Source organism: Ranitomeya variabilis, chromosome 5 (genome assembly GCF_051348905.1).
Source record: "Ranitomeya variabilis isolate aRanVar5 chromosome 5, aRanVar5.hap1, whole genome shotgun sequence".
NCBI lineage: Eukaryota > Metazoa > Chordata > Amphibia > Anura > Dendrobatidae > Ranitomeya > Ranitomeya variabilis.
In genome coordinates, this window is record NC_135236.1 from 333,591,688 (window position 1) to 333,606,705 (window position 15,018).

Here is a 15,018-nt window from a genome sequence, read left to right on the forward strand (position 1 = left end):
GATGTTGCGCAGTCACTTCGGCTTCCAATACTTACTTTGCTTGTGTTGCGTAGTTACATTTTGTACATGCGCACTCCGGCTTTTAACACTTGTTTTCTTTTTGTTGCGTAGTTACGTTCTGCGCACGCGCACTTTGTTCTTCAATATTAGCACACTCACCTCCGGCTTCAGCATTGGGAGTGCGCATGCGTAAATCTGAGGCATTCCCTGATTTCCGGCTCTGCGCAGTTAGTGAGGTGAAGCGCTTGTCGCTCGCTTCACAAGCGCGGAAGACCGGAAGTCATATGTTCCATCTGGGAGCCTTTTAATGGACCCATGCGCCGAGATTAGCCCAATTAGGCTGACGCCGGTTACACCTGTGCCTCACTATATATAAGGATGGTTTAAGCAGAGATAGACACATATGCCCCATATCTGAAGAAGCCAGTTTAGGCGAAACGGCGCTGTCAAGGGGTGGTGGGGACAGTGCTATCGGGTCAGCTTATCATGTAAGTTCACATTTACCTATCTTTTCATGCCAGTTCTTTATGTAATTCTTTAATGAAATTTTGCGGGATAGCTGTTTGTATGCACATGCAACATTGCACTGAGGGTGTTTTTACCCCATTCTAGTAGGTACTATGCACTTTTTTGCTATATAATGGCCCAGCAATATGTATATTTGACCAGGCAATTTATATGTTAAATATTTATTTTTTGGATTGTGACAACATTAATTGAGTTTTGAAACTACCCGATATAGTTTACTTGCTGTCCCCTACCATATATATTGTGAATTTTACCATTGTTTTGTTTTGTAGTTTGTGTATTTTATTATATATTTATTAAAGATGAATTTTAAAATTTACGAGTAGTCCACACCTTTTGCTTCCCGGATCATATTCTGGGTATTGTGGGTTTTTTGTATCATCAGCTTATAGAAATGAAATGGAACATAAGGGGGTTGTATCAAGTTTGTAAGTTATCCTAGAAAGGGCATAATCTGACGGTCACTAGGAGTTCCCCATCTGTTCTGAAAACGTGTCTAAATAGAGTGGGGTAATACACATGCACTTCCGCTCTATTCATTCTTAATGGGAGTGCTGAATACCAGTCGAGCAGAGCGCTTGGCTATTTCCGGTATTCCCGTTGAGAATTTATGGAGAAAAAGTGCACATACTTGACCTAGGCTTCATTCAGAAGAGCCCCTTTCTAGGAACGGGTGAGAGGAGGGTCACAAGGGTCAGGTCCCCCAGCCAGAGATCAAGAAATTATTCTTTAGGGTATGTGCACACGTTCAGGTTTTTGCGATAAAAATGCTATAAAAACTAATTAAAAATGCATACATTATGCATCCTATCATTTAGAATGCATTCTGCATGTTTTGTGCACATGGTGCGTTTTTTTCCGTGAAAAAAAAAGCAGCATGTTCATTAATTTTGCGGATTTTCCACGTTTTCCCGCAATTCTATGCATTTGGAAAAAAATGCACAAAAACGCGTCAAAAATGCATCAAAAACGCATGAAAACACGCAAAAAAAGCCGTGACGTAATTTCAGGTCCTGATGCCTATTTCTGCATTCAGGACGTGAAATTACGTCATGGCTTGCTGTGATTGGTCGCGTCGCGGTCACATGGGCGGCACGCAACCAATCACAAGCCGTGACGTAATTTTAAAAATGCGCGCGTCTCCTGCCTCCCGTGACGTCACGGCTTGTGATTGGTTGCGTCGCCCATGTGACCGCGACGCGACCAATCACAAGCCGGAACGTAATTTTAAATTCCTGAATGCCTAGAATTAGGCATTGAGGACCTGAAAATTACGTCGCGGCTTGCTGTGATTGGTCGCGTCGCGGCCACATGGGCGGCACGCGACCAATCACAAGCCGTGACGTCACGGAAGGAAGTAAAAGCGCGCATTTTAAGCAAAGAACGCTGCCGGTTCCCTCGGTGAGGTCCAGGCTGCGTCGGAGAGGTGAGTATAGCAATATTTTTTATTTTAATTCTTAATTTTACACATTAATGTTGTTTCGATACCGATACCCGATACCACAAAAGTATCAGATCTCGGTATCGGAATTCCGATACCCGCAAGTATCGGCCGATACCCGATACTTGCGGTATCGGAATGCTCAACACTAAGGATAACACAACATAAATGTCTATGATTAACTCCAGTCAATATTCCAGGTAAGAAAATGATTTTGATTTTTAAGTATTTCAGAGGGGGTTGATCTGTTTGAATTAGAAAGTGACATTTATTTCTAGCTTTTAAACCACTTGGCACCATAGCTAGACGCGGTCTTTATGCCACAACATTTCTTTTCACTTTTCTATCGCCACATTCCAGGAGTAATAACCTTTTTATTTTTTTAGTGACATAGTCATATGGGGGCTTGTTCTTTTCAGGATGAGTTATGTTCATCAGTGGCATTATTTTGGGGTACACACTTATTAACATATTTGAATTATCTTTATGGGAAAAAATGGGAACAAAACAATAATTCTAAGCACAAAGAAGAAAAAGATATGCCATAAAGGGATACACCTTAAATTAACAAATGCTTATTATTCAAATAAGCAAAAGAGGACAGAAAAATGAGAAAACACATGGCATTAAAAACAATTAAAAACTCAGAATGGGAATCACCTTACCATAATTTTTGACCTGCTCAAAATAGGGCTAGTATTAAACTTCCAATGCCTGTTGTGAACAATACCACATATATACAGTTATATGAAAAAGTTTGGGCACCCCTATTAGGCCTCTTTCACACTAGCGTCGTACTCGGCCCGTCGCAGTGCGTCGGGCCGACGTACCGACACTAGCAGTGAATGCGCTGCACAACGGGGGCAGCGGATGCTGTTTTTCCACGGATCCGCTGCCCCATTGTGAGGTGCGGGGAGGTGGGGGCGGAGTTCCGGCCGCACATGCGCGGTCGGAAATGGCGGTCCGTCGGCAGCAAAAAACTTTACATGTAACGTTTTTAGCAGCCGACGGTCCGCCACAACACAGCGCACCCGTCGCACGACAGTTGCGACATGTGGCAAAGCGTCGCAATGCGACGCTAATGCAAATCAATGGTGAAAAAACGCATCCTGCAAGCACTTTTGCAGGATGCGTTTTATCAACCAAACGACGCATAGCGACGTGCAGTGCACGACGCTAGTGTGAAAGAGGCCTTAATCTTAAGCTTAATGTTTTATAAAAATTGTTTTTTTTGCAACAGCTATTTCAGTTTCATATATCTAATAACTGTTGGACACAGTAATGTTTCTGCCTTGAAATGAGGTTTATTGTACTAACAAAAAATGTGCAATCTGCATTCAAACAAAATTTGACAGGTGCATAAGTATGGGCACCTCACCAGAAAAGTGACATTAATATTTAGTAGATCCTCCTTTTGCAAAAATAACAGCCTCTAGTCGCTTCCTGTAGCTTTTAATGAGTTCCTGGATCCTGGATGAAGGTATTTTTGACCATTCCTCTTTACAAAACTATTCCAGTTCAGTTAAGTTTGATGGTCGCCGAGCATGGACAGCCCTCTTCAAATGATCCCACAGATGTTCAATGATATTCAGGTCTGGAGACTGGGATGGCCATTCCAGAACAGTGTAATTGTTCCTCTGCATGAATGCCTGAGTAGATTTGGAGCGGTGTTTTGGATCATTGTCTTGCTGAAAGATCCATCCCCTGCGTAACTTCAACTTTGTCACTGATTCATGAACATTATTGTCAAGAATCTGCTGATACTGAGAGGAATCCATGCGTCCCTCAACTTTAACAAGATTCCCAGTGCCAGCATTGGCCACACAGCCCCAAAGCATGATGGAACCTCCACCAAATTTTACTGTGGGTAGCAAGGGTTTTTCTTGGAATGCTGTGTTTTTTTGCCACCATGCATAACGCCTTTTTGTATGACCAAACAACTCAATCTTGGTTTCATCAGTCCACAGGACCTTCTTCCCCCCAAAAATTGGCTTCTCCAAATGTGCTTTTGCATACCTCAGCCGACTCTGTTTGTGGCGTGCTTGCAGAAACGGCTTCTTTTGCATCAGTCTCCCATACAGCTTCTCCTTGTGCAAAGTGCGTTGTATAGTTGACCGATGCACAGTGACACCATCTGCAGCAAGTTGATGACAGTTGTTTTGAGGAGCCCATGATGCCACTCTTCAGAGGAGATTCAAACAGGAGAACAACTTGCAAGTGGCCACTTTAAGTAGCTTTTCTCATGATTGCATACACCTGGCTATGAAGTTCAAAGCTCAATGAGGTTACAAAACAAAAAAAAAGTGCTTTAGTAAGTCAGTAAAAAGTAGGTAGGAGTATTTAAAACAAGAGAATGATAAGGGTGCCCATACTTATGCTCCTGTCAAATTTTGTTTGAATGCAGATTGCACATTTTCTGTTAGTACAATAAACCTCATTTCAAGGCAGAAACATTACTGTGTCCAACAGTTATTAGATATATGAAACTGAAATAGCTGTTGCAAAAAAATCAATTTTTATAAAACATTAAGCTTAAGATTAATAGGGGTGCCCAAACTTTTTCATATAACTGTATATCAAAGAATATATACCCTTAAGGTCCTGGCATGTTTTAGTATAAAAGTGTAGTGCAAAAAATCTCTAATGCAAGTATCCCCAAACAACTAAGTAGTAAAATGACCAAACAATATGCAACTGGGGTGCATAGATAAGCTGATCAAATGCAAAACAGAGACCAGCCAAATCTTTTCCCAAAAATATGAGAAACAGGTATTGGAGACGACTAAAATATGTATACTACCAGCACTATACAAGGGTACATGTGATCCTGGATATTAAAGGATGCTAGGTTGTCCATGCAAAATCGAAACAGATAGAGGAGATGGGTGAAAAGATTTTTAATCTGGAATATTTTTATAATCTTAATTTTTACAGAGTTCACCATGGAGTATAGTTCACATCTTAATTGTATTATCTAGGTTGTTTTGATTATGTTGTTACTAAATTTGTACCTTTTTTATGCTTTGTTATTTTCTCACAAGAAAAATCACTTTAAAACTGTTTTTACTTTTTCGGTCATCATATTTCCAGAGCCCTAAATCTTTTATATGCCTATTAGAGAACTGTGTGAAGGCTTGTTTTTTTTAATGTTTTACAAGCTGCAGTTTTTATTGCTACCACTGTCAAATATATACAGTATGATTTTTTGATCATTTTTTGACTAACATTAACAACATGGCAATTATGGCCTAGTTTTTAATTTTTATTTTTGTATTTTTATTTTTAATGGTGTTCATGGTCAGGGATTAAAAGTAATATAGTTTTATAGAATGGATATTTACATACATGATAATAATCTAATAGGTTTCATTTTTATGGGGTGGTTGCTTTTTTACCAAGAAAACTATTTTTTAATTACTGAAAAAAAAGTTAAAAAAAAACTGAAGTTGACATGAATTAATGAATCACAACTTCAATTTTATTGCAGATGTTTACTGCATTAACATACCAGGTCTTCTGTGGCAAAGGCAATGTTATTCTTCTCCAATGAGTGAATTCACTTGAATGATAGATACTTGCTGAGGTGAATTCCTGGCAGCTAGGCATACTCGGCAAACATTCCTGGAAAACAGAATATCTTAAATTAAAAATAAAATATCTATATATATAATCATTTAAGGGGCACTTCCGTCTGTTTATCTGTCTGTCTGTCACGGAGGAAATCCCGCATCGCTGATTGGCGGCCGCGACCGATCAGCAACGGGCACAGCCTGGCCGAGAATTAGTCCCTCCCTACTTCCGTCCAGTCAGAGCCCGGCGCCCGCTCCATACTCCCCTCCAGTCAGCGCTCACACAGGGTTAATGGCAGCGTTAACGGACCACTTTATGCCGCGGTGTAACGCACTCCGTTAACGCTGCTATTAACCCTGTGTGACAAACTTTTTACTATTGATGCTGCCTATGCAGCATCAATAGTAAAAAAATCTAATGTTAAAAATAATAAAAAAACAAAAAACCTGCTATTCTCACCTTTCATCGTCCGCCGATGCGCGCGCGGCTGCCGCCAGCTTCCGTTCCCAGAGATGCATTGTGAAATTACCCAGAAGACTTAGCGGTCTTGCGAGACCGCTAAGTCATCTGGGTAATTTCGCAATGCATCTCTGGGAATGGCAGCTGGTGGCAGCAGTGCGCACATCGGGACAGCTTCGCTGGACGCTGGAGGGTGAGTATATAACTATTTTTTATTTTAATTATTTTTTTTAACAGGGATATGGTGCCCACACTGCTATATACTATGTGGGCTGTGTTATATACTGCGTGGCTGCTATATACTATGTGGGCAGTGTTATATATTACATGGGCAGTGTTATATACTGCGTGAGCTGTGTTATAAACTGCGTGGGCTGTGTTATATACTGTGTGGGCTGTTATATACTGCGTGGGCTGTGTTATATACTGTGTGGCCACTGTTATATACTGTGTGGCCACTGTTATATACTGCGTGGCCTGTGTTATATACTGCGTGGCCTGTGTTATATACAGCGTGGGCTGTGTTATATACTGCGTGCCCTGTGTTACATACTGAGTGGGCTGTGTTATATACTGCGTTGCTGTGTTATATACTGAATGCCCTGTGTTATATACTGCGTGGGCTGTGTTATATACTGTGTGGCTGTGTTATATATTGCGTGGCCTGTGTTATATACTGCGTGGGCTGTGCTATATATTACGTGGGCTGTTATATATTGCATGGGCTGTGTTATATACTGCATGGGCTGTGTTATATACTGCGTGTGCTGTGCTATATACTGCGTGGGCAGTGTTATATACTGCGTGGGCTGTGTTATATACTGTGTGGGCTGTGCTATATATTATGTGGGCTGTGTTATATACTGCATGGGCTGTGTTATATACTGCGTGGGCTGTGTTATATACTGCGTGGCCTGTGTTATATACTGCGTGGCCTGTGTTATATACTGCGTGGCCTGTGCTATACATTATGTGGGCTGTGTTATATACTACGTGGCTGTGTTATATACTGCGTGGCTGCTATACACTACGTGGCTCCTATATACTACGTGGCCTGTGCTATATAATATGTGGCTGCTATATACATACATAAATACATACATATTCTAGAATACCCGATGCGTTAGAATCGGGCCACCATCTAGTATTTCTATAAATAAATTACTGTGTTAATATAGTATCTGAATATTATTTACTAAAAGTATAACAATAAAAAATTAAATTAAATATAATAATACCACGTGGCTGGACCATAGCCTAATTTGGCTATGAACCTCTTACACCACTTAAAAAAATAATTAAGTATAAAAAATACATAAATGTAATCTTTTTTCACTGTTATTGCAATGATATACATAATAAGTTTAATATGTTGAATTAAATTTAAGAAAATCCTCAAAACATTTCCAGAAAAGCTATTTATTTTCCCATTTCAAAAGTAGTAAAATAACCATACATATTTTGTATTGGTTTAATTGGAACAATTCATAAACTAAGGCTATTATAGAATTTATACCACTAAATGGAATAAAAAAATACCACCAAATAATTGCAAACAGAATTATTGTTTTTACTAAAAAAAATTATAAAAGTTAATTGATTAATTATGCATACTCCAAAAGTGAAAATTACAACCACTATACACCAAAAAATATTAATTAAAGTGCTCCTGTCACACCGATAGGCCAAGCTGAAGGCTTTTAAAGTTAAGGTTATAATTTATGAAAAGTTCACCTGGGCATTAATACAGATTTTTATCTAAGAACACAGCAGAGCTGACAGCATCATGAGAAGAGAGCTGTAGCTGCAGAAGTGTTGTAATGAGTCAAAGCTCACTTCTGCTATATTTCCACCCCACCCACACTGCCAGGAGATAAAAGCTGAAGAAGTGTTAGTAATCACACTAATCTTTTCTTTATTCCTGGCATTTGTAATCACTCTGCAGTGAGATCAAGGAAGAGAGCAGACTGTCTATCATTACTGTACATCTCACACAGTAGAAAGCCTCTTTTAAGCGAGTGTCGGGACTTGTTCTTTTTTCTCTCCATTACTAAGCTGTAGGCTTGATTTCACCTGACAATACAAAGGTGACATCAACCCCACAAATATGAACCGCACTTGCCGTAGCTACAGGGCAAGTGCAAAGAGCCGGCAAAGTGCCAGAATTGGCGCATCTCATAGATGAGCCTTTTCTGGGCAGCTGCGGGCCGCTATTTTTAGGCTGGGGGGTCTATATCAATGGCCCCTTACCAGCCTGAGAATACCAGCCTCCAGCTGTCAGCTTTAGCACAGCTGGTTTAAAAAATGGGGGGACCCCACGCCATTTTTTAAATTATTTATTTAAATAATTTAAAAAAAAGAGTGGGGACCCCTCTATTCTTGATAACAAGCATTCTGAAGCTGACAGCTGTAGGTTGCAGCCCCCAGCTGTGAGTTTTGCCTGGCTGGTTATAGAAAATAGAGGGGAACCAACGCCAGGTTTTTCATTTATTTATAAATTTATTTATGAATACTCCCATCAACTGCTCCTGCTATCACTGTTATTGGCAGCAGCAGGTGTAGGCTGACGGAGTAATAGTCCCAGCAGCCGCTGTCTGCTGTTATTGTGATCACTGGAATATAACTCTCATCATTATCCTCTGCTTGTGATGATCGCCGGCAGTGCAGGGGAGAATGATGTGAGCAGTCTTGAGCACCCAGCACCAGGGAACAGCGCTTACTATGGTGCTTCTTCCCTGGCGCCCGTCTGTATGGTACTGATGTGGCACATGGGTGGCACATGTGCCCAATTAAAAAAAGAAAACCATAGCTCTTAACTTTCAATTTTGTCATTCAAATATTTTCACAACTGTATGTCCCTCAAAGAGTTTGAAATATTACAAAGATATAAACAAAAACAAAACCTCTCTGGATGAAAATCTTGTATCCTGACGGAATTGTCACCAAAAAGTCTTTTGTGTTCATTATTATCCTTTTATCATAGAAACACCTGGTAGTGTGGGAAACCTGATTAAATGGCAGGCTTTCTGCTCAGCACTCATCAGGACCAATTTCAGATAACACAGGCACAATGGGCCCAAATATACTGTATTCCATTCAGCTATAGGGAGAACCCACAACAAAAAAACTTCGCTGCAAATGTTTTTTACAAGATAATCAGAGGTCCACCAGAAAGTTCACTCTATAAATCATGCAGCAACATAAAACATATCTTGATATCTTTGTGCGGATTGCCGTACTAATGTTAAATTAGAATAGAAAAATTAAATATTAAAATTCATGTATCTTTAGTATGATTAAATAATGCTGTGCATTTTCTTTCTATTTTAAAGCTCTAATAAGCACAGGATTTGGATTTTTTCCTTCTTTTTTTCACACTGGACTATGTCAGAAGGAAAAACAAACATAAAAACATCCTAGAAGATTATGCAATATAAATTGGTTGCCTTTCAACATTCTCTTCAATTACAGTAAAAAAGCACATTGTTTGTTTAAAGTTGGAATACAAGTAAGTGACCCCTTGGAAATGGCCAATATTTCTGAATTAATTACTAATACAACTTGGTCTGATTTGTTATTTAAGTCACAATTATAGGCAAACACAGTATAAATAAGCTACATAATCCTACATAAACGGTTTGTACTGTTGATGACTTTGATGTCACTGATTAATAATCCGCAGTGCAGGAAGAAAGAAAACCCTTAGGGTTCAATCACATATCAAGTAACAAGTAGAGAGAGGGCAAATATAATTATGTTAAAACCTAAGGCTACTTTCACACACAGCGTATTTGCTGCGTATTTTTACTCGCGCGTATTTTGCTGCTGCTTTACCTGCGTTTTTTTACGCAGGCAAAAAACGCAGCTGCTTTCACACACTGCGTTTTTTGCTGCATTTTTTGCAGCTGCGTTTTTTTCAGCATTGTGTACTGAAAATAAAGTTTGTTTGAAAAAAAAAAAAGGGGAAAAAAAAAGAGTCATTGAGGTCATTTCCTGTCTTTATGACTCAGAATACAATACACACTGGAGTTAACATCATGTCGATGCTCATCACGTCTCATCACATCACGTTTATGCTCATTCTGTTGAAGGACTCCATGCTGCTTCACTGGGGGGCGGGGGCTTCCCTCTTTCTGTCCGACGCGACGTCACGTCCGATCCTGGGTGTCAACCCCTCCGTACAAAGATGCCGACACCCAGGACAAAGGCGCTGTGTGTGGACGGTAATATGGGGCCCTATGGGGATACGCAGACACGCCGCTGCGTAAAGAATTGACATGCCAATTCTTTTTACGCTGGCGTGTTTGCAGACAAAAGCGCCGCGTTTTTTTGCGGTGTGTCTGAACGGCAAAGTGAATTTCTCATTCACTTTGCCGGCAGACGAAAATGACATTGCGCATTTTTGAAAAGCGCCCGCAAAATAGCGCTCAAAAATGCGCTATGTCTGAAAGGAGCCTAACTTTTAGTGATAAGGAGTAAAAAGACTGTGCTCAAACTGATACAAAAACAACAAATGTACCAGTATATGTACAAATGTACAGTATATCATAAAAGTATGTACACCCGTCACCTGTTTGTACGTAATTTAGTCTAACTTTTCATGAGACAACACTGAAGATATGACACTATGATACAATGTAAAGCAGTAAGTGCTCAGCTTGCATAACAGTGTAAATTTGGTGTGCCCTCTAAATAATCCATTAATGTCTATACCGATGGCAAGAAAAAGGACTACATCCCTAAGTGAAAATAGCCACATTATGCTCAAAGTGTCAATATTTTTTATGACCACCATTATTTTCAAGCACTGCCTTAACTCTCTTGGGCATGGAGTTCACTAGAGCTTCACAGGTTGCCACTCGAATCCTCTTCCACTCCTCCATGACAACATCACAGAGCTGGTGGATGTTAGATACCTTGCGCTGCTCCACATTCCATTTGAGGATGCCCCACAGATGCTCAATAGGGTTTAGGTCTGGTGAAATGTTCTCTTTCTTTAGCGAGGCAGTGGTTGTCTTGGAGGTGTGTTTGGGGTTGTTATCATTTTGGAATATTGACCTGTGGTCCAGTTTCCGAAGGGAGGGGATCATGCTTACTTCTGTATGTCATAGTACATGTTGGCAATCATGGTTCCCTCAATGAACTGTAGCTCCACATAGGTGGCAGCACTCATCCAGCCCCAAACCATGGCACTCCAACTACCATTAACCCCTTCAAGACGCAGCCCTTCTTCGTTTTTGCGTTTTCGTTTTTTTCTCCCCTCCTTCCCAGAGCAATAACTTTTTTATTTTTCCATCAATATGGTCATGTGAGGGCTTATTTTTTGCGGGACAAGTTGTACTTTTGAACAACATCATTGGTTTTACCATGTCTTGTACTAGAAAACGGGAAAAAAATTCCAAGTGTGGTGAAATTGCAAAAAAAGTGCAATCCCACACTTGTTTTTTGTTTGGCTTTTTTTCTAGCTTCACTAAATGCTAAAACTGGCCTGATATTATGATTCTTAGGTTATTTTTTATCTAAGTGTTGAAAAAAATTAAAAACTTTGCTAAAAAAAAAAAAAATGCGCCATTTTCCGATACCCGTAGCGTCTCCATTTTCTCCATTTTTCATGATCTGGGGTCGGGTGAGGGCTTATTTTTTGCGTGCCGAGCTGACGTTTTTAATAATACCACTTTTGTGCAGATATGTTCTTTTGCATTTTAATGCAATGTCACGGCGACCAAAAAAACGTAATTCTGGCGTTTCAAATTTTTTTCTCCCTACGCTGTTTAGCGATCAGGTTAATGCTTATTTTTATTGATAGATCGGGTGATTCTGAACACAGCAATACCAGATATGTGTAGGTTTGAATTTTTATTTATTGTTTTATTTAGGATGAGGCGAAAGGGGGGTGATTTAAACTTTTATATTTTTTTCATATTTTTAAAAACATTTTTTTAACTTGTGCCATGCTTCAATAGCCTCCATGGGAGGCTAGAAGCTGGCACAACTCGATCGGCACAGCTACATAGCAGCGATCATCAGATCGCTGCTATGTAGCTGAAATGCAGGTGTGCTATGAGCGCCGACCACAGGGGACGCTCACAGCAGGCCGGCATCAGTAACCATAGAGGTCTCAAGGACCTCTATGGTTACTGTCCTGACTCGTGTTGAGCGATACCTTCCGATATGCAAAGGTATCGGTATCGGATTGGATCGGCCGATACCGGCAAAATATCAGATCTCGCCGATACCGATACCCGATACCAATGCATATCTATGGGACACAAAATATCGGAATGGTTCCCAGGGTCTGAAGGAGAGGAAACTCTCCTTCAGGCCCTGGGATCCATATTCATGTATAAAATAAAGAATAAAAATAAAAAATATTGATATACTCACCCCTCCGGCGGCCCCTGCTCTTAGCAGTGCCTCCGTTCCTAAGAATGCCGAGTTAAGGACCTTCGATGACGTCGCGGCTTGTGATTGGTCGCGTGACCGCTCATGTGACCGCTCACGCGACCAATCACAAGCCGAGACGTCATCGCAGGTCCTTCACTCGCTCATTCTTAGGAATGGAGGCTGCCGGTTGCAGCGGTTACAAACATGGCGCATCAGAGGGTGAGTATATCCCTATTTTTTATTTTTATTCTTTATTTTACACATGAATATGGATCCCAGGGCCTGAAGGAGAGTTTCCTCTCCTCCAGACCCTGGGAACCATACACTGGGAACTTCCGATTCCGATTTTCGATATGACAAAAATATCGGAACTCGGTATCGGAATTCCGATACCGCAAATATCGGCCGATACCCGATACTTGCGGTATCGGAATGCTCAACACTAGTCCTGACACATCGCTGACCCCCGATCATGTGACGGGGGTCAGCGATGCGCTCATTTCCGGAAGCGCGGCTAGAAGCGGTAGTTAAATGCCGCTGTCAGCGTTTGACAGCGGCATTTAACACGTTAATAGCGGCAGGTGAATCGAGATTTCACCCGCCGCTATTGCGCGCACATGTCAAAGGGGAAGACACGACATGCGCCGTAATAGAACGGCGCATGTCGTGAAGGGGTTAATACAAACACAATAACTGAGTAAGTGTAAATAACAAATACAGAGACGCACTGCTTCAATACTAAATATCAACAAAAAAGTAGTGCTATAAGATCTCATAAAATGTATATCATTATTGTAATACATGATAAAAACACTACATACATGGCAATACGTGCCCCAAGGAAAAGAGACTACTACATACACATATTTAAATATGCATAAAAACAGATGATGTGTAGCTGTGAAAATCTCCATGTCTATAAGGTTTATCCCCAGACTGCCAAGGAGGACAAGGTCTACAAAGTTAAAAAGACAGTACTTTCATCCAGTGATGTGACCAACGGGGATGTGTGTTGTGTGTAGAATGGTCAGAAGTTACATTAACACCAGATTTACATTGTTATGCAAGCTGTACGCTGACTACTTTACATTGTATCAAAGTGTCATATCTTCAGTGTTGTCCCATGAAAAGAGCTAATAAAATATTAACAAAAATGTGAAGAATGTACTCACTTTTGTGATATACTGCATAATAAAATAGGACCATATATGATAAAGTGCCCAACAATACCAGTGCATCACAGCATCATCAGGAGAGTGTACTTGTAAAAGAGGGGTTTACTGTACTAGGTAATAATAAGTGCTCTGCAGTGGCAGTAATTCCTAATAGAGGTGTGCAGAGTGTTGCACAGTCTCAGAGGTATATAGGCCTATATTCTTATTCCTCTGAGGCTGTGCAGGACTTTGCACGCCTCTATTAGGGATCACTGCCACTGCAGAACCCTTATTTTTACCTAGTACATTAACTAACTGCCCCCCCAGGGGCGGGCTGGGCCAGGTGGCAGTGAGGCAAATGCCCCCCGGGGCTGCTCCCCCAGCAGCTGTGCAAGGCCAGCTGCCTGATGGCCATGCACAGCAAACTGCGTGCGGCAGTGTCTGCAGTGCTGTGATGCAGCTGGCAGGAGACATGGCTGCACTGCACACATCACAGTCTGTCAGTAGAGTAGATACGGGGGGCAGAGGGGGCCCACCCAGAGCTATGCTACTGTAACTGTATTGGAACTGAATCGATCTCCCTGCTCTGCCACCCGGCCGCTATGTGGGGGGGCCGGTGCCAGCAGTGGGCCCCCTGCCTGTCATCTCAGGGTCAGCTATAGCGGCTGGATGCCAATACAGCTGACCGCATTGATGAGAGTGGGAGCGTTAGGCTACTTTCACACTAGCATCGTGCATTGCCACACGTCGCAACCGTAATGCGACGGTTGCGTCGTGTTGCGTCGGACCGTCGCCACCAAAAAACATTGCTTGTAACGTTTTTTGGTGCGTCGTTCCCGTCTTTTCCGACCGCGCATGCGTGGCCGGAGCACCGCCCCCGCCTCCCCGCACCTCACAATGGGGCAGCGGATGCGTTGAAAAACAGCATCCACTGCCCCATTGTGCGGCACATTCACTGCTAGCATTGGTACGTCGCAACGACGCAATTCGTCGTGCATCGTCCGACGCTAGTGTGAAAGTAGCCTTAATCGCTCCCTCTCCCATCATCCCCCTGTCAGCATCTGACATCACCGAAGCAGACACTGACAGCGGGCGCTCAGAGCAGCGGAGGAACCACGAAGAAGAGAGGTGAGTATTTTATTGTTTTGGGGGCTGCCTTATACTACAGAGTCTGCCTATGGGGGGTGCTGCCTTATACTACAGAGTCTGCCTGTGGGGGGGTGCTGCCTTATACTACAGAGTTTGCCTTTGGGGGTATTGCCTTATACCACAGAGTCTGCCTGTGGGGGGTGCTGCCTTATACTACAGAGTCTGCCTGTGGGGGGTGCTGCCTTATACTACGGAGTCTGCCTGTGGGGGGTGCTGCGTCTGCCTGTGGGGGTTGCTGCCTTATACTACAGAGTCTGCCTGTGGGTGGGGGGTGCCTTATACTACAGAGTCTGCCTGTGGGGGGCTTCCTTATACTACAGAGTCTGCTTGTGG

The 15,018-nt window shown here is 41.9% G+C and overlaps 1 protein-coding gene across 4 annotated transcripts in view; it reads right to left on the minus strand.

Moving 5' to 3' along the window:
* RELN (reelin) overlaps window positions 1-15,018 on the minus strand; it is a 1,394,857-nt gene that overhangs the window by 304,602 nt on the left and 1,075,237 nt on the right. For all 4 annotated transcript variants that reach the window (XM_077264737.1, XM_077264736.1, XM_077264735.1 and 1 more), the window contains exon 22: window positions 5,478-5,590. In XM_077264737.1, coding sequence (XP_077120852.1) covers window positions 5,478-5,590 — 113 coding nt within the window. The remainder of the gene's footprint in view (window positions 1-5,477; window positions 5,591-15,018) is intronic.